Raw genomic sequence first — 26,776 nt, 5'->3', positions numbered from 1 at the left:
GCAAGCATAATCAGGTGAAGAGCGAGGCCTTTATATGCAGCGAGTGTGGGCGTTTGTTCTGTGATAGGAACTCCCTCATGAGGCACATCATTATTCACAGAGACAAGCTGCAACTTATGAAACTGATGGAGGAAATCAAAGGTCTCGGGGACGTTGAGTCTGAAGGCGGGGACGCCGCAGTGTCGTGCCCTCACCCTGTTTCTGTTTGCAGTTGTCCGAACACCGTGGTCCAGCACGCAAAGACGAGCAACAGTGTGACGCACTACTACTTCTGTGAGGAGTGCGACTACATTGCGCTCACGCAGCAGGCGCTCAAACTACACGTACACGTCGCACACCGGGACACGACGACGAGTCATGCTAGCTGTCAAATGGGGATTTTGCAGAGTCGGCGATCGCACCAGCGTTTCGTTGGACAAGAGGCCGTTCAAGTGCAGACGTCCACCGTCCAGTCCCCGCAGGTCAAGTTCCACATCAGCTGCAACAAACCATCGCCGTATTTGTGGAGGATCAGCAGGCACGGGAATTTACGTCTACGACCGGATGCGCCAACTGACCTCACCTGTGCGGTGGATGGTGGGTGTGAGGTTCTTGGCACCTCGGCGGAAAGAAACCATGCTGAAACTGGAGAGGTTTTACCATCATTTCCAAATCTTGAATTAGACCAGGTTCCTTATGAGGGAAGCACAGAAGGCAGGAGTTTACGAGACGAACGAGTTAACCAAACATCTCTATCGATGAGGAATGCGTCAACGCCTCTCCGAAACAGTAATGACAAAGTGAAAGGTTGTGTTTCTCCAGGTTTTAGCCAACACTCTGCTGTCAGGGAGATGGAGAAAGGCTGTGAGGGTGGCCCCAACTCCAGAAAGAGGCAGAGGTTTTCTGCCAAAGACCAAAGAACCGAGTCTCGAGACGACGAGGCTGAAGACTGCAGTGACGTAGAGCAGCTCGTCATCAAGGAGGAGTTCATCGAAACTTCAGTGTGCGAACATCCCCGAGAGTCGCGTCCAAAATGTGCGTCCGATGGGGACGGCTTCGGTGTCTCGTCCTCGCGAGTGCTCAAACACAAGCGCTGTCCGTACTGCCCAGCCATGTTTGAGTCCGGAGTCGGCCTGTCCAATCACATGCGAGGGCACCTCCATCGAGCCGGACTGATGTATAACGCTCGCCATATGGTGTCGCCAGAGGAAGTGGTGCTGCAGGACTGTCGCCTGCGAACCAGCAGGGGGAGCCGTGCAGCGATGAGGAAACTGAGAAAAGGTTTGAGATTTAAGTCGAATATCAAAGAGTATTTTAAACAAAAAATTGTAAAGCGTTGATGGATGAAGATGGATGGATGGATGGTAACTGTCCAATTATTCTACTATTACTTTTAAATGCATTTATTCGGATTTCCAGACTTAAGGATCAAGTTCAACATGCTGTTTTTGTCTTTGTTAAACTGTATTTGTGACACTAAATTCCAATTACTTTATCTTCTAATGCAGCAATGAAGCCAGAAACCAGGGGGGTACACACGTGTCCACTATACTGCGGTTGGTTTGATACTAAGACAGGCCTCTCCAACCATGTGAGGGGACACCTGAAGAGAATAGGTAGAAGTGTCAGCAGCACCACCAAGTCCCCGCTGTGCATCTTGAATGCACTGCTGCTGGACAAAAAGGAACATGAGAACATCCTACGGGTTCTCCAGAAGGACCAAGCGCATTCAAAGCCTCCAGCCTCTCAGAAGATCAGCAGCAGCACCAGCAGTCTGAACTTCATGCATGCTGTTCTGAACAGGCCACAAGCCACAGGAGGTGGATTGGTACCAAAACAGGAGGTGAAGACCTTCGCAGAGACGATTCGGTGTCAGACAGAAGCACACAGAGGTATCAAGGACTCCTCTAGCACTTTAGCCAAACTGCTCAAGACCAGACGAGAACTTATGGAGCTAACGGCAAGAAGCAGCCAGGGAGAGTGTGCTGCCGGAAAGCTCTGCAAGGAGGAGACGACGAGTGTGGAGCTGAACGACACTCAAGGTAGAAAGTTTCCATTTCCTGTCCATGTTCAGTACCCAGTCCGGCTGATGGAGTCTGGGTTTTCTCTGGATTCTCCAGTTTCCTTGACCAGTCCAAAAACATGCAGATTGGACGATCTAAACTGACCATAGGTGTGAATGTGAGAGTGAATGGTTGTTTGTCTTCTCTGGCCTGGAAGTAGACGGGGGTAACGCTCTGGACACACAATCTCCAGTTCACTGCAGGGCCAACATACAGAGATGAACAACTGGCCAATTAACTTCCGCATGTTTTTGAACTGGACCAGGTCATAAACTTTGGATCTTTTCAGCTTCAACAGTGGTAGCCGCTACTCTCCAACACCATGCTACTAGACGGATTTTAAATAACAAAAACGTGTTCATGTACCCAAAAGAGTGAGAATACATTTTGGAGGTTGGATGAGGCATTTAACCAGCAATTTACAGTATCACAGTTCAAATGCCACATAAACTGTAGGCAGAATTTATTGATATGCGGGTTGAAAATAACAGATATTGGGGCTTGGATGTTTTATTTACATATTAAAAATCATGAGGTCTCGGAAATTCCATCGGTGTTTGCACAGGTTTGATTACTGTTTGTCCAAATCAGACTTTTCTAGGCAGGGACAAAGAGAGAAAATTATTTTTATTATTTATACAGCAGGCTGATAGTGACAATACTGTTTCCTTTGGCTGTTGATGACAACACACTGTCATCAATGTATTATTCACTCACTCTCACTCATCTTCTACCACTATTTATTGGGCTCAGTGCCAATCTCAGCTGACATACTGTGGGGCTAAAGGCGGAGTAAACACTGGACAGGTGGTCACTACATCCAGGCTTTTAGCTAGAAAATTTTAGGTAAAAATGGGCCATTCTGAGGCTTTTTGAAGGACCATTATGGTGATTCATGAAGTAAGGGCAAGTAACTCAAAATGGAAAAAAAACTGAAAAACCAAAATTAATTATTGTGCCAATTTTGTAACATTTATTTATTTTCGTTTGTTTTTTTTATCTAATTTTGTTGTTTTGGCTGGTACTGTGTGTACTGACATAACTTAAGTCAAGGCATTGCAATTATAGAGGGTGCCCATCATCTGGTGAGGGCCTTTTTTTTCTGCGCACCGCCCCTGCTGACTCTGCTCTTCACTCTCCTGCATTGTACGCTGCTGTACGCGGATCATTCGTATCCAACGCAGGATGGATGGATTTCTCTATGCGCAGTTTTATCCACACATCCATATAATACGACACATACATAAAGATCTTTATGACGAGGATCTAGTACAGTCGCGAGGAAATACAGCAGATCCAAGTAGATCTTAGAAAATGTATTGACAGATTCTGAAGAGCGCACTTTTTATTGTTTTCACGCCGTGGTCTCATTCTTTCTTTAGAAGACGCTTTAGCGCTGTAATTAAGGGAATAACAGATGCATCAGATGAGCTGATCTCTTTAGTTAACTGCTCAAATGGCGAGAGGGAGAGAAGAGAGTTCTGTCGCGGGGAGTTCATAATCCGTGCTGCGCTGCAGCCAAGTTTCGCTTTTACGCAAAGAGACTCCAGCTTTTAATAGGTGCCGTTCCACCGTGTACTCACATCTTGAGGTATACGGAGGGTATACAGGCGCGTGCTGGCCATAGTTTTTGCGACCAGCACGTGCCTGTCTATACCCACGCGTCATCATAACATAACGTTTCCCCAGGACGCCCGGACGCCCGGACGCCCTGCTGGCTAAAAGCCTGACTACATCACAGGACCTGAGTCTTCTTCAATTATTCTTTGTTTTTTATTAATCAGACCCACATAAGCTGCCACTATGGTCGCAGCTACTGCTACTAGCTCAGGTAGCTGACGTAACACAAACAAGCAAACACCCTCTGGCAAGGATTTGATGCTGTTCACCTCTCTATAGATAAATCAGGGGATTTTTCAGGCAGCTCGTCTCTTTACCAGCTTTTTTCCCACTAAAAGTGAAAAAGGTTGATAGCTATTGTGCTTCGGGAACACAAATACAGGCTAATGGGAGAGCATTTTACCACATCCCCACAGATCCTGTGAAATGGTGGCAGTGAATCACTGCTGTGAAACTTGCTCAAAATGAGCAGATGTAGACGGGAGTGATGGGAACCCATCAAGCAACTGATTTCTTGTTGTTTCTTGTTAGCTCTTGGTAAATAATGGACTAACTGTTTCGCCTTAGCTTGCTTGGAACCTGTACCTGGTAAAGTACCAGGTACTATGCTAGCAGAAACACAACTTAAAGGTGCCATATGTAAGAATGAGGCCAAAAAACGGTTACTACATTCAAATTCAAAATACTGAGGTCTTTTAGTTTTCGTTTTCTGACGTAACTGGCAACCCGTGGTTGCTCGGCAGCTGAGACTCTACTACTGCAAAGATTGGTAGATGGTGTAGCCACATGCCAAAACATGATTTCAAAACATAAATATGATTTGCAGTCTGCAAAATATTTTGGCTGTACTGTTGTTGTTGGTGAGTTCAGTTTGTTATATGAACATTATTCCTGAGTCTCTGTGACATATTAGGAGGATTTTATGGCCAGTTGATTTAGATTTATTACATAATGCACCTTAACCGTGCCGTGCCATGCCGAGGCAAGGTGAGGTGAGGCGGTGGAAACGCACCATTTGTGTAGATTCTCGTTCATCCAGGTCATCGTTGTCCAAAAACACAAATGCCTCTCCAGAACTGAAGAAGCCTCTTCGAGAGAAACAGCAAACCAGTTGCTACCAACGCAATGTGTTTTGTATGAAGATGGATTTAAATTTCGTGAATTAAAAAATACACACCAATAAAATAGTAAAATTGCACAATTAACCAGAATCTAAATAAACTGAAATGTATTAGTTTGTTAACTTTATAGAATCTTGTTCGATTTATGAGCAGATTCTAAGCAGCGTTAGTTTTCGTTATGAGACAAACGTGTGATTTCGCTCTCTCTCGCTCTCTAGATTCTATTTATCTCTTGAGGTGCTGCATGTGAAAATTGTTCCCCCTGAAGACACAGGATGGTGTTAAACTTTTCCTGTGACACTTTTCAAACAGGGAAGTGCAAATCACATGTTGGGAATGAAAGACGGGGAAAGTGGAGTTTAAAGCACACTGGGAGTTACAGTTGGTCTCAATAATGAAATTACTGCGTGAACTCAAACACTGTCCCACTGTGCATTTCCCTTTAAATGCCATCAGATGTCGATGATCCTAAACCAATAAGACAAACTGAAAATAATGATAACACAACACGTTTTTGATTCATTATAGCCTCATTGTTTTTGACTTTGTCTTCCAGGTGAACCCAGACAGATGTGTTTGCCGTGTAAGAGCAGCTTCCCTGCTGCTGTCAGTCTGTCTGCTCGTCTTCATGCCGATTCAAGCAGGAAGAGGTTTGCTCTTTTTGAAGATCCAGGTCTGTTTCTGACGAAATGTGCACACACACCTGTGTTTCCTGTGCTCTGTATTCAAAAATGTACCGTGAAGTGGCTACATCTGAATAGAATGAAGAACATTTTGGGAAGTATGGGAGCATTTCACTGAAAATATACGTATAAATGCTTTTGTTGATATGACTAGCTTTTATATGTTTTGTAGTTGGAACTTGGATTTCCATCCTCATCAACCCTGGCATGGGATTCCAGGCTGCCACCATACAAACAATCCTACTTTTACCATTAATAGCACTTTTGTTGCATATGTTTAATCTTCAGACATGTTCACTGTTCTTACCATAGAGTGTTGTTGTCTAAGCTAGCTAACAATGGCTATATATATTGGACAACTTCTCAACTGGAACGCAGTGAACTCTGTCACTCCCAGTTCAGACTTCTGAGTTCCAAAGTAAATGGAACGCACAGTAGAATAATAAGGGCTAATGAGCTAGGCTAACATAGCACCGGTCCTACATTAGCCTAGCTCATCTACATGGTTCTCGAAGCATGAGAATGGCAAACCTGCTGTTTTCTTTGTCCTTTGTATGCATTACATGTTTGAAATAAAGCTAAAAGACAAACAAGCTAGGCTAATGTAGGACCGGTGCTATGTTAGCTTAGCTCATTATCGCTTATTATTCTACTGTACGTTCCATTTAGTGTAAACAGACCAGGGCTGTCTGCAATTATCAACAGTAGAGAACAAATAATTAATAAATAGCATTTAGCATACAACACTGAATATGAGTCTCTCTGTCATGACCAATTGATTAAACTACCAAAATAATTCTTAGCTGCAGCCCCAGTTATTTCATTCATATAATGGGAAAATATTCCTTAAATTAATGCTTTAAAAGATGATTCATTGGGAAAAGCCCTGTTTTACTTGGGATATTTTTTGCTTTGGGGTTATCCTGTCAGTAAGAAGTGATCACGACTGCAAACAGGAGAGACTGAGGCCAGGACAGAAGCAGAGTTCACCGTCCTTCAACGCTCAGATGTACACACTCACCTGCAGGTAAGGTTACCTGTGTAAACATTGATTTATGTTGACGCTTTATTCCTACAAATTGGTCTCTTTCGCCAAATCAATATAATCATAAACACATGGTTCTCAGACTGTGGTCCAGTATATGCACCACCAGTGGTACTTGGACGAAATACTGTTCTCCTGTACATAATCTAGAGCAGTCCATAGCTGTCTTACTATATTTTATCGTTGGCACTGATGGAGTTATGTTGAAAGCTCAATATTTTCTCAGGTGGTACTTGGTGTGATACTTTTGAGAACCACTGCACTCAACAATCCCATCTCACCAAGTCTTTAAGTAGTGACTCCTCTCCCTTTTCCTGTTCCTTCTGCAGATTCTGTGATCTCGTCTTCGAGGGTCCTCTCTCCATCCAGGAGGATTGGATCAGGCATTTACAGAGGCACCTTCTGCACAACAGTGTGCCTCACTCAGGAACCAGGATGGTGGAGGTTTTACAGTCTTGGTCACAAAATACTCATAAGCATGTTTCACAGGCACACAGATGAGTCTGCGGCATCTCCTCCACTCTTAACTTTGCACAATTTATGCTATTTATGCCATGTTATTTTAGATCAATCTGCAACTGCTTGTATAAACATACACTATTTAAGATAATAAAAGTAATAATAATACTGTTTTATGGTCAATGCTTAAATGCTTATCCAGTTAGCTAATACAACTTGTGTTTTTTATTCCCTGTTGTTTACATTGGACATAACAGCAGCAAAAACAGAGCTAAATATTAGAAAAAGTATATTTTGCTTGCATTTCAAATGAACAAGTGCCTTATTATTATTTTTATTGGGATAAAAAGATATTTTTTAAAACACCATCACAGAAAAAAATAATTATTTGATTCTTATGTATTTTAATACATATCTTGCCAAAGTTTAAATTAAGCATGGCCACTGCTGTATTGGCTAAATTACTTCATTATTATTCTGTTCTGCTGAACTTTCTGTTTCTGTTTGAATTATATCAAGAACACTTTCCAGTTATTCCAAGAAAACTGTATATTTGTAAACATATAAGTTCAGTTATTAGACAACTATTCAGTTATTTCAAGAGAACTCTCCACTTTTATCAAGGCAATTCTCAAATTTAAACAGGAAAACAATAAAATCTCAGTTAAAGCGACCTATTATTTACTCTTATATTGGCACCTCTGTATATGAAGGATTCCATTGAATGTGAATAGTAATGTGTTGTCATTATGACTTATGACAATATTCATACTGTATATACTGCTTTAAAAGCCAATATAATTTAAGATAAAGTAACTGTACCTCCATTTATGTTAATTAAATACACATTTTAGCTTTAAGTACAGGATATATTAAATATTTGGTTTATAATATAAATATATATATATATACTTTTATTTACATACAGTATATATATATATATATATATATATATATATATATATATATATACACATATATGTATATGTTTGTGTATGTATATATATGTATGTATGTATATGTATATATATATGTATATGTATATATATATAATGTCTTGAAATGTTCAAATACACTTGAGTAGACTTACAGTATACCACTCCCTAATATATGGTAATATTCATATTTTTATCTCCTCATTCAACATGTTAAATTATGATAAATAAATAGTCTTTTCTCACTGTTCTCATATTTCTATTCAGGTTTGATTCTTCTTTGGTTCTTGTTTCCTGCTTCTCTGATCACATGTTCTCACCCTTTTTGTTTGCACCTGTGTCATGACGCTTATAGCACTCACCCATTAAGTAGCCTATATACTCAAGGCTTATATGGGATAAATATAAATGCTGTGCTTAAAGTATTCACTCACATTTTCCTTTTGTTTTAATTTATTTAGTCAATCCCAGCTGACAAGGGGTCACACCCTGGACAGGTCACCAGTCCATCGCAGGTCACTTAAGAGCGTCCAGTTATCCCCTTCATGTTTTTGAATTGTGGGAGGAAGCAGGAATACCTGTAGAAAACCAATATGCACATGCTAACTCCATATAGAAAGGCTCTCAGTCAGACCAGATCACACAGATTTTTTTTTGGAACCCTTCTTGGATCTAAGATTACAGTGTATTTTTACCCTATTGTTCCACTCTGTGTAATTTCAGGCCTGTGAGTGATTTTAAACTTCAGTTTCTAGGGTCACGTGGCTCAGCGTTTGATGTATCCACTGCTTGATCGCCATGTCTGGGGTTTTCTACTTACCAGTGGCAGAGGGGGCCAACCCCGCAGTTTATCTTGGGCAGTATTTAAAGCAGCGATCAAAGCTGTACAAACCAATTGTCATCATGCTTCTCCGGAGGGAATTGTGAAGTACATTAATGCTCCTTCTTTGGGAAATAATTGTGCCACTCTGTGACTTCATTAGGTCTCCTGGCTGTTTCAAAAGATGTTCTCTCTGGAGGTTGAAAGCCACATTGCTGGCAGACAGCATCCCAAGGGGCTGAATGAATAAAAAAGGAGAGATTATAATGAGATTGGGTTAGCCATGACCAGAATCAGGCTTTTCATTATTCCACTGGCTGGAGAAGGAGAGAGAGGGAGAGAAGGGGGTGGGTGAGTGAGTGAGTGAGTGAGTGGGTGGGAGGGGACAACGCTGACATAAAGATGTGTTGTTGCAGGACCTACACACACCATCTGCCACTGGGGTCCAATGGTAGGCAGCCAATGCATGCTTATCATTGCCATGGGTATCAAAGGGGGCCTCCTCTCTGGAGATTGCCCCATTAAAACTGCAAATGTCAACTGTATACGCCCAAAACACAAGGGCCACATTTAATCCAGAGCTAACACTTTGACTATGGATGTAGCAAATTAAAACTTGAGGACACATGAGGGGAACCTCTGAGCACCGTCAGACAGTTTCCTATTGTTAATGTTACATTTGAAACGTGCACAGATGTTGGTTGGAATAATATTGTGTTCAGATTAACAGCAGCGATTTGGGCTAACCTCTTTTAATAGCTATTAAGACTCACAAAAATCACATACTCATGCAACTGAACCTGAAATTGTGCTTTGGGAGGAACACATTTTCTCCCATTTTACATTTGTTTTTTATAAATATAACATAGTATGCTTGTATTTGAGGTGGAATTTTTTTTACTCATGCGACAAAGTAACAGTGAGCAGTCAAGCTGACTAAAGTTAGCCAAGCAGCAGGCTAGTTAGCCAAGCAGCAAACTAAAGCAAGCCAATCAGCAGATTAAAGTGATCTTAGCAGACTACAGTTAGCCAAGCAGCAGACTAAAGTTAGCCAAGCAGCAGACTGAAGTGAGCTAAACAGACTAAAGTTAGCCAAGAAGCAGACTAAAGTTAGCGAAACAGACTAAGGTTAGTCAAGCAGCAGGCTAAAGTTATTCAAGCATCAGGCTAAAGTTATTCAAGCAGCTGGCTAAAGTTAGCGAAGCAGACTAAGGTTAGCCAAACAGCAGGCTAAAGTTAGCCAAGCAGATTAAAGTTAGAAGAACACATGGATTCAGATTTCATCAGATCAGTTTCAGGCCTCATTCATGTGTGGAAATGAATCTGATACCAATCAGATATGGGCTTTTGTGTCTACATGTGTACACGATCTACAATCACAAGAATCTCCAAGCTCCGTTCTGCTGCAACATGGTGATTTTTTTATCGAGTAGATTTTGACCTTTCCTTACATAATTTATGTTAGAATGTGGACAGTGTTGCTATCTGCATGATCAATATCCCATGGATTATTAACTTGTGGGCAGCCAATTACAGCCAATTTAGCCAATATTCAAATAATCAATTTAATAACCACACTGTATTTATTTATAATTGGATCAGTCTGCGTAAAGTATATTTTAAACCTTGCATAATAAAAATTACAACCATTTAGTGTCTGTGACATAAGTCATCCATGGATCATGACCTGTGCTCTGACTATAGTTATTCATAAGTCCTACAGATGGCCTGTGTGAAAAAAAGAAAAGAGAAAGAGAGAGAGCAGGGGGGAAAAAGAGGAGGAAGAAGAAAAAATCAATAGTTTTCCATTATGTGTTTGGGCAGTGTCACTGGCCTGTCAATGATCCTGTTACAGCAGTGGAACAAGGGTGACACAAAGCCACACTGCACCACCGCTGACAAGAGGGGAAACATGCTGACAGGCACCACGAACAAGTTGGAACATAGATTTGCACTTCAAGCACTCGTCCGAGGAGGAATCTCACAAGGCCACCACGCGGCATGGGGGCGAGTTTGGGGTGGGGTGGAGAGGAGTCGAGTGTGTTTCAGAGTGTGTGTGTGTGTGTTGTTGGGGGGGATTCCCAGCCCAGCCCAGCCCAGCCATCCTCCTTCTACTGTCTGACTGTCTCGCTCTCCATCACAAATGCTTTTATCCTTCCTATAAATTATTCACCTCTGGATACACCAAAGGAAACTCAGCTGCACTGATTGTGGCTGAAGGGAAATTCATAAAACCTTTGGCCCCGACAGCTCGGTTTCGGCCACTCCCTCAGACCTCGGCTGTATGTCATCCATGTATAACAAGCGGTGGAAAAAAAATATATTTTTATATACAGGAGTGTATTTCTCTCTCTGTGTCTCTTTCTTTTAGAGGATTGATCCATCCATGCATGTATGTATGGGACGATTCAGGCAAGATATGGAACAATTCAATATCATTTGCAGCCGTGCTTTATTTGATGTAGGCGTTCATTAATTATAAATTAGAGTGAGTGAAATCCTTCAAACAAAAGATTTACAGTTAAGAACATGGACGAGGGTTAGGGTTAGGTGTGTGATTATAGTACAGCAATAATTCTATTACAGGCAGGTAACGTTATTTCTATAGTTATCACCAAGTTATCACTAATTGTCGCCTCTAGTAATGCTGTGATTTAATCTTATTATGGCATTATTACCATTGTAATTACCGAGATGAAAATTTACGTGTAAGATAGCATCTCCATACATGGATACTTTCATAATCCTTCTAAAACTCTTATTATTACGTTATTGTGTCTTTTTTGACATTATAAATATAGTCATATAAGTGCTTTATCGTCAAGTTTAAACATTAAGTCTCTTGCGATCTAACCATCTAATGGTGAGGCTGCAGATTTGAATAAATCTGCTCATTCCCCTGTTTGTCCCCAAGCATATTGGGGAACTACGGTGGCCTGTAGTGGACTACTGAAACGCAAAATTGCAGCCTCCATAAAGCAAGGCCCTTGCCGTTAAATTCATATAAAAGAATACAATTCTCAGGCTACGAACAAACAATTATCCTCGTATACGAACATACATTCATGTTGGCTTTGTCTTATTCCTAATTCCATTCTCATCGTTCCCTGTAACTAAGTAATTCTTCATCAGTCATCGCGTCGTGGGTTAATGTGCATAAACGTTGGCGCTGTTAGCGTGTCATTTACACACCTAGTAAAACAACTACTTAAAGACAGTGAAAATGTTTCTGATAGATTTTTGAGGTTTTTATAGCTAACGTTACCTTAAAGTTAAAGGTGCCATATGTAAGAATGTGGCCAAAAACGGTTACCACATTCAAATTCAAAATACCGAGGTCTTTTAGGTTTCGTTTTCTGAAGTAACTGGCAACCCGTCAGTAGAGACACTACTGACTGCAATGATTGGTAGACGGCGGTAGGCAGCGCCACATGCCAAAACATGATTTCAAAACATAAACATGATTTGCAGTCTGCAAAATATTTTTTTTAATACTAATATTTTGTCTGTACTGTTGTTGTTGGTGAGTTCAGTTTGTTATATGAACATTATTCCTGAGTCTCTGTGACATATTAGGAGGATTTTATGGCCAGTTGCTTTAGATTTATTCCATAATGAACCTTTAAGTTTCCCAACATTGAGCATTCATTGAAATCATAAAATTGTGTTACATACCAAATTAAACCAAACTGTGGTGCTTAGTGAAACTGGACACCACTTTTTTTGTGTCCAATAACAAAATCCTGAAGGCACTTATACCCTTAATTTATGTTTACCTATTTTGATATTTAACAATTCCATATTATTTCTTAGAGTGATGAGGATCTAGTACCAAAACTTCCCGAATACATTACTTGATGATGGTCAATTAATTTCTTCATTTTCAAATGAATCTAAACAGCTGACACGATTACTTCAGGGTGGCAAATGTGTTCTGGTCACACAACAGTGGTGGCAAAATGTGCTTAATGAAGCATTTCTGTGATAATCAGGGACCATATTGGATTTTGACATCTTTCCTTTTTATCCAACCCAGTGATTCTGACCAACCACTGACGTATGAGTGTAGCGTGGGCTCCTCCCTGCGTATTAGCTCTCTGACATGTACACGTTTACAGAGAAGACAAAGAGTCTGACCTCTTCAGTCAGTGCAGATGGCCGGCCCAGAAATTAGGGAAGACATCAACTGTCTCTGGAAAGAACAGCGGATCAATATGTTTTGACAAGGATCAAATGCGCTTCATATGAACCTTTTGGCAAAAACAATCTCCCTCCTCTTCCTTGTCAAATCTGTTTATTTGTGATGGTCTCTGCATAAAACCCCCTTTAAAAAATACCTTTATTTATCTTGTTTAACTTCAATTTGACGTTTCAGTTTTAAAAACAAGTGCAGCTTTAACCCTTAGATGCACCTTTAAAAAAGTTACGTTATTACACCTAGAACACCAAATGGTGCGCATGAAAATACACAGGTATAAAAATTGTAAACATCTGTATTTTTGAATTTTTTTTATCAACATCTGTTCTTTCCATTCATATCAAATATTAATATAAATTTTTTTATTTTTAACCATTAAAATGCCTGGTTTATTCATGACGCCCCATGATTTTCTGATCTAAAAAACACAATAAACATGCAAACTGGATTTTTTTTGTTTGGATTATTGCAGCCTGGTATATGTGAAAGATTAGCGGAAACATTTTGTTTTTGCATTATTATTTTTTTTGTAATGTCAGATTGTTTCAAATAATCACGTTAACACACCTTTGATCACCAAATGGTTCTCATAAATTACACAGCTTTAAAAATAGTATACATCTGTATTTTTGATTATTTTATTTTTTTGGTTTTAGACCAACATCTGTTCTTTCCATACATATCAAATATTCATTGGTTCTATTCTCGCTTTTATTATGTGGGACATTTTCATGTCAGAGAAACTACCCTCCTTTTCCCCCCTCTTTTAAATCAATTACAGATACATATGTGTAGTTTTTTTTTACTGCTCATGCAGGCAGTCAACTCCATAATGACTGGGGAATTCAGGTTAATATGTTGACAAGGTCTAACAACAGTGGGTCATGTTGCACAACACGCATGGCTGCCTCCGTTCACTGCTGCAGCTGACGGGTCCTAATCAGCCGCTGCCCTAAAGGCAGCACCAGGGCAGAGAGGCCTTTCATCAGCGTAACTGTAGATGATCTGCTGTGCCAGCCCGGGCGGGGCCTTCAAATGGAGCTGTTATTAAAGTCAAATTTACAATAATTGTTTCGGGCTAATTGGGCAGACAAGTATGATTGGATTATCCAACGTTAAATGGACGATACACCTGACGCTGCTGCAGCGGCCGAGCTAGGGTTTTTTATTTTTTATATAAAAAAAGACGGGTTTTCACCTATATTATGTTCAACGTCCACGCTCACAACACACAGCACAGGTCATGTGACACAACAGGGAAGCAGACGCTGTTAAAGCGTGGTTTCATAATTCCAGGAGAAGTCTCCTGTAAAACTGTTGATTTCAGAAAAGTTAGGTCCACTGAAGATAGAAAATAAATGTCTATGTGAATCATCATCAGCATCATCATCGTTTACAGTGAGGATTTTAATAAAGAAGCCATTAACCCCCATAATTAGTCACTTTTTAGTGTGTTTAGTCACTTAGAAACACCCCCAAAAACCACATCTCTATACTGTATATTTAATAAAATAACAGCCTGGACATTATACTATCATTGTTTACAGTTATGTCTTTAATAATAAATAATAATAATAATCTAAAAAACTAAATATTTATTGGGCGTCATGTTCATATTTTACAATAAAGGTACATTAACTAACATTACATAAGCATTTAATGTTTTTATTAACAATTTCTTAACGTTATTTAGCTTAATGAACTTTTTCATTCATATATTATTCAAAGGTTCCATAAAGCTACTATTAATATGAGTAATAACTGTGTTACCTGATAATTAAAATGTACATTAAAAGCTTCAAGTAACTCTAAAACCCTTTCTTTGGTTACCAGTTATTATTTCCCTTATAAGAGACAGTTCTTTTATGTATAATAGCACTAAGCACACTTTACCTTTACTAATTATCCTTGTGAGCCTTATTGTAAAGTGTCAAATAAGTGTTACTTAACTATAATTAAGCATTTATTGCCTGTGATTAATGCTCCTTGTGACGCTTTATTATGAAGATCAACAATGGTTAGAATACGGTGAGTCATACGCCACTTTACAGTAAAGGTCACAAAGGTCAACAGTCTGAATTATAGTTAGTTGATGCTTACTCAGTACCTTAATTAACCTAAATATTATTAAACGTTCTAGTTGAGCGAATGCTTATTACTAGTGTTTCCTATGTTAATTAGTGGAGCCTTATCATAACGTGTTAGCAGGAAACGCCATTAATCGCTGACGATTCGCCTTTGGAGAAATATTTATGTCTGGGGGATTTGAGAAAACATTAATAGCAGCATAATCAACAAAAACAGTTACAATTACTACAGTCAGTGATATTTATGTATATGTTTGTATATATATATATGTATGTATGTATGTATGTATATGTATATATATATATACAGTATATGTGTATACATGTTTGTATGTATATGTATATATATGTGTATGTATACGTATATATATATATATATACAAACACATATATATATATATATATATACATATATATATAAAAAGCAGCAAAATGCAACAAAATGTATCTATATCTTTACCTAGATGTTTCATAATATTACAGTACAGTTGCAGTTAGGGCTTTAATAATGAAGCTGTAATAATACTACTAAAAATACTAATAATTATGACTGTATTGGAAAACAGTTATTTGTCATCATTTAATGAAACACCACAACACAGGGCCCTGCATGTGGTGTAGGTGTGATGGGGGGTGGACTGGTCAGGGAGCAGTCGCCCTTCATCACCGCCGGGCTCAAGCTGACCTCCTTTTTTTCTTTAAACATCACTAAACTGGAGGCTTGACAGGCTGCACGCACACACACACACACACACACACACACACACACACACACACACACACACACACATACACACACACACACACACACACACACACACACACACACACACACACACACACACACACACACACACACACACACACACACACACACACACACACACACACACACACACACACACCGACGAGGGCTTTGATTTGAATGAGAGGAGAAATGTAGAATATGAGCCCAGAAATGACGAGACAGACAGGATTTAGACTGAGGATCGCTGTAAAAATAAATTGCTGTTAAAAAAAGAAAGAAAAAGAAGAAGAAGTCTTTGAGTGTCTCTTTTGGGGCAAACGATCATATCTGCTGTGCTCCCCTCTGGTCATCTTCTGTCCATATCTGTGCTTCATCATAGACCAGACAAAAGATCTGAAATTATTCACACAGAAGGAGAACATGTGTGTGTGTGTGTGTGTGTGTGTGTGTGTGTGTGTGTACCTGTGGTCACTGTGTGTGTGTGTGTGTGTGTGTGTGCGCGTGCGTGTGTGTGTGTGTGTACTGAACTCTGCTATGTTCACTCTCCACCATAAGCCCAGGATGATCCTTTATGTCTGCAGTTTAAACAATGGACACCAGGGGCCGCTGTTCGTTTCATTCTGAGAGCAAATGCACGTGAACAAGTGATTGCAACACAAACACAGACAGACAGTAAAAAAAAAAAAAAAGAGACACAAAACCCCAGGAAATAAATGAACACAATTTAGGACAATTATCAGTAAAATAAAAATAAATTAGTTTGCAAAAACACTGCAGGATGCAGATTTTTATTTTTTTTTATTTTTCCCCCTCTTTTTTTTAATCAATTATAACCACAGGTGCATATCAGTTGGATTAAAAATGTATTTAATATTTTTATTCCTTATCCTTTTCATAGATCATCCTATATATTTTTTAACTTTTATCATTTTGTGTATCATATATTTTACATTATACATATATATTTTTTTACTTCATTATGTGTCTGATACTGTGCTACTGTAAAATAATAATAATAACGTATAATGTGTGATATACACAGTGTGTCCTTATAGCCTTAATGCCTCAAAAAATGTATATATTCTATCATTTATTGAGGCATTTGCTTGATGTATTTAATATTTAAACCTAGCTGAGGTGTATTCCTAGTATATGCTACACATGCTATGCTAAATAATGTGCATTTGCAACAATTAAAAACAAAAGGTTACACTATATAACATATAGTGCCATGCATTAGCTTATAAAACATTACAATCAGATTGATGAATCATCATCAATCAATAATAATCGGTCTTTCTGAGCAACATGGTGGTTTACGGCCAAGCTAGCACATGATAAAATTAGCACGCTAACACAAAGATGATATATACGCTCCTTTTATTTTGTTTTGTTGTTAAATATCTATTAACTTTTTTAAATTATAATTATAACTCTGTTCCACACTGATCACTTGTTTTTCAGGACAGGGGAGTTTCTCTCCTTCAAGGCCATTTTAACACGTGACGACTCTTCTATTTCTTTTTCTATTTTTTTTTTAATGCTGTTGCTCACATCCATCCATCTTCCTCCTGTGCAGAGGTCTGCAGGAGCTGCACACACACACACACACACACACGCACGCACGCACACACGCACATCCCCTCAATGCCACAACATCACATCTGCAGTAATCAAACACACCTCACAACAGAACAAAAAAAGAAACCTTCTTTGCCTTTGTCGCATTTGAGGAAGACATTTAATTACAACCGCGAGTGTGTCGGCTATGAGGAAAAAAAGAAAAGAAAGAAGGAAAAAAAAAAGAATACTAGGTGACAAATGAATATACAGAGCAAATGACAAAATATGAGGGGGAATAACTGACACATGAAAAGACACAGGATGTGCAGCTAACAGGCAAAAACGCGCCCGTACAAAGCCGCGCACACCTTTGAGAGCAAGAGTTTGTTTTATTGCACTTCTCCCGGGTTGCATCTGCTGTCGATTTGCAGAAAAGGAGAAGGGGTTGGGACGGGTGGGATGGGATGGGTTGGGGGGGGGGGTTTAAGCGAACATGCCCTGTTTAAGAAACAAACATGCAGATTAGATGGGATCCTGACAACACATGGCTCCACACTTCATGTCCCACCGCTGCCTCATATCTTCAACAATGAAGGAAAACAGAGGGTGAAGAAATCCAACGACACTTATGCAGTCACTCTGTCGGCAGAAAGTAAATGCAAATAATGAGGTGGCATCTGGAAAAATAAATAAACAGAAGAGGAGGAGGAGACAGACGGAGAGCTAGTCTGGTCGTCCTCAGAGCCACGCCGCCTTATTTCAACAGTTCAAGGGTAAAGGAGGCAAAAAACAAACCTCCTTATATTTATATAACATGACAATTAGATATTAAAACTTATAATAAAAGAAAAAAATCACACTTATTTCTTTTTAGTTTTATCAGCAGGATCACGTTTTTGTCTTACAGTGTGAATGTGTGATGACACTCACTCACTCACTGGACCAGGCTAAATGAAAAAAACAAATACTGTAAATGTGAAGGGACGACCTTATAATATAACCGTATTTTCTTCATGATATTTATTTATTTTTAATTTTTATTATTTAGTTTGAATGTCACGTAACGCATGATCTCCAGTGTTGTGGAACTACGGTGGCCTTCAAGGATCACAAAGTACCAGATCTCTGCTGGCTGTAGCAGACATTATGAAAGTGTTATTCTAGGAGTGTGAAAAAACCAAATTATTTTTAATTTTAAAGTTACTTTTCACTCATACAAATACCATTTTTATATTTCGCTAATTCAATATTGTAACACAGTGGACCTTTAAAGCTCATCTGAGCCAATTACAGTCCAGGATCAAATCTTATTTTCAGTCATTTTACAAAAGAGTGTGTGTCTATACATTATTGTTATTATTATTAGTCAGTTTGAATGAAATCGCTTCCTTCTGCCGTGTTTTCAGAGTTTGTTGTTGTTCTGCTTGAATCTGCCCTTGTGTGGCTAAGGATTCATATTTGGAAAACACACGTCAGTGGGGACCTTTTCAGCAGCAGCAGCAGCACATAATTCTATATAAATAACAAGCACATAATTGTTGACTTTGTAAAAAAAAAAAAAAAAAAGTCAGAATATGAGCATGTCTTTCCCCTCCTCTCCTACACCACACTGACCCACTAATGAAGCCCATTGAATATTCGGTATAATTTCATCTCAACCTGTGAAGCCGGTGTGAAATAATCATCTTTATGGTGCACTTTAAATGTTTGACATTATATTTTCTGCTGGGCCTAATTTCCCCGTGCGTCATAACTCCCATTATTACTTCGTTCTCCGTCCGTCCAAGGTCGATGATAATCGGCGCCATCGACAACCGCGATGTGCAGAACAAGATGAAGACGTGATTAGTATGCTGCCAAAAGAACAATACGTTGCTTATTTAGCATTTAGATAACTATCCGTCCTGAGGAGCGAGCTTCAAAGTTGAACTGAGTTTAGGTGCGGGGGGGGGGGGGGGATTAATTCTCTCTCCCGCATGCTTCATTGAATCTCTCATTACCAAACTTTGTCCGTATTGATGTTAGATTTGATTGAAGATTAGAGCATTTAGCAAATCTGGCTTTTCTCTGTGTGTATCGGGCCCTTTTTTTTTTTTCTCTCCCTTCCCCTTCACTGCTCGCTGGTCAATACCCTCCACTTTTATCCAGTGTCTGCTTCATTTAAACTTAATCAACTCCATCAATGAACTGGAAACAGCGAAACATCCCCTGGAACAATAGCTTTTGTTGGATAATGCTTTGGTGTCGCTCCCAAACCGGGTGGCGATAAAGCTAAAATTACACTGTGATGAACTATTTCAATCAATATGATAATGGAAATTGGCTTGGTGACTCTTTGCGGGGCTTAAGCTAAAGCCTGTATGACATTAATACATCTCCATGCTCTCTCTCTCTCTCTCTCTGTCCCTGCTGCTGCTGCTGTTCTAACCCCCCTGCCTCACTTTATTGTCCCATCTTTTCCCTGACATTGACTACACCATATTGCAAAGCGCCTGCTACTTTAATGATCTATCTGCACGGGGGAATGCTTGTGCCGAAATGGATGCACGAGCTGACGGTCTCCTGCATTGTTTTCCCCGGCTAAATTATTGGCTCTGTAGTTTGTTTCCTGTAGTGGCTCAGCGGGGTGTAGATCAATCACGAGTGGCACCGCTGTAAAGCAGCCGCAGCGTGACTTTTTGCTGCTCATTTGGACGTTTTTGTCCGTGCGTGGGCTGCGGCGCCCGTTATAGGCTCCAGTTCATCATATTTATACTGCTACCAAAAGACCAATTTCGCAGGCCTCGGCGACGGGAAACGCGCGCTCCCCCCATCTGTTGCATACTAATAAATATGCCACCTTCTGGGACAATCCACGAGTGATCATGATGATCAACTGCCAAGTGATATGACTCACCATAAACCTGCTTATTTGAAAAGTTTCCCCTCAGCCAATAATTGTCAACTTATTTCAGCATCCATTATTATTATAATAAGTAGTATTTTTTTTTTCTCCCTCTCTCTCTCGTCTCAGAGTGATTTATCAAATGCACAGAGAGTTGTTTTTTGCTTCAGTCACTTCATTATCATTTCTGAGGCCGGTGTTGGCACACGCTACCAGACGGAAACGTCTCTGTGTGTGTTTGTTGTTTCATGCAGAACTGAGCGTTTGTTACTGGAGCTTAAAGTCACAGCTGTCATTTAGAAAAGAAAAGAAAAAAAAAATCCCACGTTTTTGTATCGCAAATGAGCAATTTTTCCACCATGATGTGTTGCTTTTGTGTGTTTTTGCTCAGCAAATCTTTGTTTAGGTAGATATAGATAGGCAATATGAAGGTTTCATGCAATGATAATCGTGACTAAAATAATGCTGACTCATGATATTATTGCAATAATTAGTTAGAAGCTAAACAACGTTGCCTCTTTTTATTCACTCCACAGTGTTTTTATTATAAATCATATTTTTGTAACATTACAATTAAGGTTGACCGATACCGTACTTAATATCGGTATCGGTCCGATACTGGTCAAAATCACTAGATCAGAAAAATGTAAAAAATACTATCCATAAATCCTATATGTATGGTATTTTACACTATGCTTGGATGGTAAAAAAATACTTTAGGTCTTAATTGCATCAGCACAAAAATGGGCCGTCTGACCAATATCAGTGTTGGTATGATTGTGGTATCGCTATTGAAGACAAAAGTGATACAGAGTCCCTAATGACAATGTTTTTGTTAAAAAAAATTCAAATCAGATATGACAGAAGATTGTGGACATATATATATATTGTAATCCTGCCTACTGCAGCTTTAAATAATTGGATTTTTCCATTTACCTACTTCAAAAAACAACAACAATAACATAATATAACCACAGTGTTTTTGCTACAAAATCACATCAATTTCCTGTTTACGTTCGAAAAAAAGAGCTGAAAATGCACAGTCACTGGCTGTCACCTTGTATTCTGGTCGTATTGTTATTCTGTATTAATGCATGCATTTGATTTGTAACTCATTAGCACAGACATAAAAAAAACAACGCACCAGCACCGCGCTTTAAAGGCGTTCTCTTCATCAGAGAAGAGATGAAGGCTCTTTGTGTCAGAGAGAGCAGCCGTTATACCTGCAGATTAAGAGCTAATTGATAATGTCATCACCGCCCTGTGGCTGTGCACATGTATGAGACGATGCTTTTCTTCAGCGTGTTTGTGTCGCTGATTGAAACCAGCAGCTTCAAAGTCATCATTAAAATGTCATTTTAGTGTCTTTTGGTGGAGAGCAGGGGTCAAACTCTCAAACTCATGTGACCTTTGGGGCCACATGAACTTCAAGTACTGTCAGGAGGGGGCAAAAAAGCTCAAAATGATGTCAAAATATTCTATCGTGATAAAGCTATAATGGTATTTGTGATGATATTTCACGTAATTTCAAAATAAAACGTTTGGCCACAATATATTTCCCAATAAAAGGAATTATGTTGGCAATTAATCTTTAAATCTCAAAAACACATACATTTGGTGGGCCGCATGGAATAATACGTTTAAACATCACATATTTGTCGTAAATATGTGCCCGGATGTGTTGATTATGTTAAAATAATTGAACAACTTCTGAAATGTGAAGAGAAACTTTTTTAGTTTGTAATTTCTTCATGTGTCCAGATATTAGCATGGAACATGCAGTGTTAGCATCACAGCATAATTTGAACGTTCATGACTAGTCGGTGCCATTTTTAAGGCTATTTTAAAACAAAACTACCAGCAGATGTGTGCTTCCATTCCTGACCAACAGGGAAGTTTAATTTAATCATGTACAGTGTTTTAATTTTATTGTGTATTTGCTCCTCTATGATAGTCAAATAAAGCACTAAAGCCAGTTAATAAAGAAACTAATGAACAGATTAGTCAATAATTGTTACTTGCAGCTCTAATTAAATAATATATGTTTGTATAAGAGTACAATTGCTTTAAAATACAAATTATTTGGTTTTCATAGCTTTTTATTACTATCTCATAAACTGAACTCCCCCAATTGGGGGACAAACACTTAGTGAAGTATAGTGGAATACTGCACTAAATATGAAAGAATATAGTCATATTGCACATGAAATTAAACAGCAGAATATCTCCAAAGACATATATATATTTATATACATATATGTGATACAGAGGCTGCCATCTTGTGCAGCCATGTTTCTCCAGCAGCCCTGAGTGGACAAACCAGCCATAGCTTATTTTCCACCTGCAATCTGTCGTCTCACCACTAGATGGCACTGATTCTTGCACACTGGACCATCAGCTTCCACCTTATCATCTAAATTACCGTCAGTTTTGCTGCAGGAGAGGTGAAACTCTCTCCGCTGGCGTCAGTTACCCACTGACGGAAGCCGCTTCCGTGACGCCGTCATCCGGCGAACATGAAACGCGCTACACGTGTCGTTTGATACTTTTGAATATGTTGTTTGCCTTTGTTTCCATGTTTTTTTTACACACTCGGTGCTCGGGATGATTTGAGAGGACAGACACACGCACAACAGATGCAGCGCCTTGAACATCAAAGACTCGCGTTTGGAACGGCGTGTGTTTCAAGTCTGCAACGCGCTCACACACATCCATGTAGATGGCTTTTTTTTTTTTTTTTCACTTTTTTTTTCACGTGTACATCAGTGGAGAGAGGAAGTGATCGGAGACAGCCCAGAATATAAAAAATTTGCGGGCCTCTTTCCTGCTTTTGTCTCGTCTTCTTCCCTGCTCCTCTGAGGTGAACAGGGGCCTGAGTGATAGACCCAGAACCTTTCAACTCACCCAGCGAGTGTAAATACCTGTCATGTTTGATTGACGCTCTGACGTGCACACGTGATGCTCTGCAAGACAGCCAGAGTGAGTGAGAGCAGAGGGTGTGTGTGTGTGTGTGACGGCAGCGCTGTCTTTAAAGCAAAGATGTAATGAATGAGTAATTACACGTCTTTATTTCCTCAGGTAAAAAAAAAAAAAAAAAAAAAACCTCTGCCGGCATAAATTCTGTAACAGCTGACACTGAACATGAGCGGATCCACATTATTGCCTTTAAATCTTGTTATAGGAAGTGATGAGCACGTTTGCAGCCTGCAGAGCCCCCTGCAGCACAATTACAACTATAGTTACGTGTCATAATAACCAATTATGATATGTGTGTTCTGATACTGAACGTATTTCACTGATATTTGCATTGGCGGCCATGTTTTCACTGAGAGTGAGCACAGGGATGCACACAGTACAGTCGGCAATGACCATTACAAACATGAACTATCACTTTAAAACACGTTACATCTCCTACTATGCATCCGAGTTATTTCAGCACCCATATCACTTTAGATTAGGGACCAACTATTCAACATTAACTAGGTGCTTTCTAACATGCATATAAGTCACATACTAGCCCTTTATTATTAAATATTATGCACATATTAACACCTTCTGGAGGAAAAATCTTAATTCATGTCGTAATAGGGGTAGAATAAGGTTATGTAGAATAAGGTGTTAATACGATTGCTAATAAAGGGCTAGTATGCTACTTATATATGTTAGTAAGCACCTAATCTTAAGTCTACACTGTAAATCAGTTTTGTTAGTTTTGTTTGCATTGATGATTACAGCATATGCACATGCGAGAATGATTTTGGTTAGCAGCTAGCTACATTTTCAAAGTAGTCAAACAACACGAGGAGCAGATTTTAATTTCTACAAAATTAACATTTGTTGACACCTGCATTTTGTCAGTGAATTAATTCAACTTTATGATAGTTTGTGTAAACATTTTACCGTCTATGTAATTTACTCTATTCACACAAGATTAGTATTACTTATTACTTAGTACATTGACAGTGAGCTGACTTTCTTCTCAAAAACAAAAAATATCTCGGAATGACTTGATATTTACCATCATAATAGTCGGCATCGCCCTGAACAAGGATCCGTTGAAAATATTTGCAAACCTCTTAAGGAATAATTTTAATGAATTTCTGAAATTCAGGAAATGATCCATTTGCCCTGATGCACTTTGACAGTGAGATGACTTTCTTCTCAAAAACAAAAAGGTATCACAGAATGACTTTAACATTACCATCATAATAGTCAGCATCGCCCTGAACAAGGATCTGTTGAAAATATTTGCAAACCTCTTAAGGAATAATTTTAATTAATTTTTGAAATTCAGGATATTATCCATTTCCTTTTTTACAGGAAATGTTCTAACAGTGTATAATAGTGGTTCCCAAAGGTTTTATAACCATTACCACCTGTCTCATCGCCCTTCTCTTCCTCCCATATACTTTAGACACTGCTGCAGCCAAATTATATTCAGATGGACCAAGAGATAAGGAGACTAATTATGATTTTTTTTTAAATTATTGTTATATGCTTCATTTTAACTACATTAAGTCCAAAAAAATGTTTTCCTGTTAATGTACAGCACATTATTTTACATAATGCAGTGAGATACAATGAATGTGTGCATGAAATACATCTCAATTTCTATTATTTGTATTGAATATTATCATTTCTTTGAATTTTTGAGCATCCGTATGACATTTTACCTTTGTAAAATCTACATTATTGCTTTAATATATGCTCTATTAGTGTGTTATTAGTAACTTGTGTGCACTGGGATTTTGTAAATCATAGGCATTGCATTAAAAACTGCATTATTTGCGGTTGTTGGTTATGTATTTGTGAGCCCCCCCCAGTGGTTAGGAAGTGATTAAGCAGTATGTGATTTGTTGTTTGGGGCCACACGGTTGGCGTAGTGGTTTGCGCTGTTGCCTTTGCAGCAAGAGGACCTGGGTTTGATGGAACAAGGGCCTTTCTGCAGGCAGTTTGCATGTTTTCCCCGTGTGTGCGTGGGTTTTCTCCTGGTTCTCCGGCTTCCTCATAGTCCAAAAACATGCAATATGGCGGATTAGGTAAATTAGACACTCTAAACTGCAGGTGTGAATGTACCACATCCAAGTACCGCCAGAGGAAGCTACCGCAGCTATAGGCAGCATGAGCACAAACATGTGTACACAAATCTGTCTCAGAGAGGAGAAGCAGTCTTACTTACGATACTTAAACACACCGAGGTGCAATCACAAGAGAACGGGCTCTGACACCTTGATTCATTGAGAGACTTAAGTAAAACCCCTGTGAACCGCTCACCTGGTGCAGCGACCTTCTGTTTCTGCTGTTAGTAAAGTCAATCTCGACACGCCCTAAAGATGCACTCGCAGCGTGAGCGTCAGACTCAAAGATGTGCTTCTATCATTAAAATAAATCCTTTTATTCTCTCGTCTTTGTTCTATAATAATAATTTTGTGCAGTGCGCCAGGACAACAACAACCTGTCACTGTCCACATATTTACAGCCAGCACTTTGATGAATATCCGAGCTTTGACTTTAAAGAGGTAATGCGCTGTTTTAGTATATATTATGCACGGCGCATTGTGTGCTTTTTTTTTTTTTTTTTTTGACTCTCCTCTTTGTTTGGCCTAAAGCTGATGTATTTTACAATAGGGCTTTTGCTTTGATTTAATACACCAAAAAAGCGCATTCACTCTCATCTGCACTCCAATGGAGTTGGAACTGGCGAGAAGGAAACAATTTAACTAAAGAGAATATATGCATCAAATGAAAAGCAGATGAAAAAAATATGCAATTATGTTCCTGATTGGGTTAAGTATTTCTTTGCCAGTAAACACCAGCTACTGCTGCTCCAAATGGGCGGCTTCCACTTCCAGGCCTGGGTGAGGCCCCAGAAAACGTCACATCAGAACAGGACCGTCTCTCCCTCCATCTCCTCTTTCCCTCAGATCCGTGGCCAGCGTGGCGTCCTCCCCTCCCCTCGTTCCCCTCTCTCTGTGTCCCAGATAATGGAGCTCAGCTTCTGTCTGCCAAAGGGTCCATAGCTGCCCGGGAGTAATGACCTAAGGGGGTACTTTGTGACAACCAGGGTATAATAATGCCTCCAGCCACGGACAAAGCAGACCCTTGGGGTCAATTTTTAAATACTTTTATGTTTCTCAACAAGGGTAAGAGTCATTTGTTTTTATTGTAGGACATATACTTCATGTAGGCTGCAAAAAAAACAAAAAACAGGAACAACCAATTTATTCCAAACAAGGGAAGGTATATTAACTCTGTTTAATGTTGTTTGTTTCAGCAAAGTGTAGTTAAGTTTTAATACGATGCTGCGAGTGCTGACCTGTAATTTCTGATGAAACGTCCCTCCGCTTTGTTTTCTTTCTTTCTTTCGTTTTTCTTTTTTTTTTTTTTTCTTTAAACAGAATTTATCCATGGAAATGTCTGTAGGCCATAGACCTCCAGATCAAAATAGTGTTATTGAGGCAGGCTGGGGAGAGAGGAATCACCTGCCAATAAAAGGCTTCTCCTAATAGGTTAATTGTAACAAAAGCAGCGGGTCTTGCCCCGTCGAACAGGAGAGGATTGGCGAACGCAG

The 26,776-nt window shown here is 39.3% G+C and overlaps 1 protein-coding gene across 1 annotated transcript in view; it reads left to right on the top strand.

Moving 5' to 3' along the window:
- The window catches only part of znf644b (zinc finger protein 644b), a gene marked incomplete at both ends in the record, with an annotated part of 8,084 nt that extends 1,072 nt beyond the window's left edge, over positions 1-7,012 (top strand). Inside the window, 5 exons of the mRNA XM_083888260.1 lie at positions 1-1,260; positions 1,488-2,021; positions 5,340-5,456; positions 6,397-6,493; positions 6,841-7,012. The exon at positions 1-1,260 is cut by the window's left edge and continues 1,072 nt beyond it. Of these exons, the coding sequence (XP_083744386.1) occupies positions 1-1,260; positions 1,488-2,021; positions 5,340-5,456; positions 6,397-6,493; positions 6,841-7,012 (2,180 nt within the window). The remainder of the gene's footprint in view (positions 1,261-1,487; positions 2,022-5,339; positions 5,457-6,396; positions 6,494-6,840) is intronic.
- Positions 7,013-26,776: the final 19,764 nt, after the last annotated feature.

Source organism: Microchirus variegatus (genome assembly GCF_963457635.1).
Source record: "Microchirus variegatus genome assembly, chromosome: 4".
NCBI classification, from domain to species: Eukaryota; Metazoa; Chordata; class Actinopteri; order Pleuronectiformes; family Soleidae; genus Microchirus; species Microchirus variegatus.
Note: the sequence above shows the minus strand (reverse complement) of the source record. Positions and strands in the feature narration are given on the sequence as shown.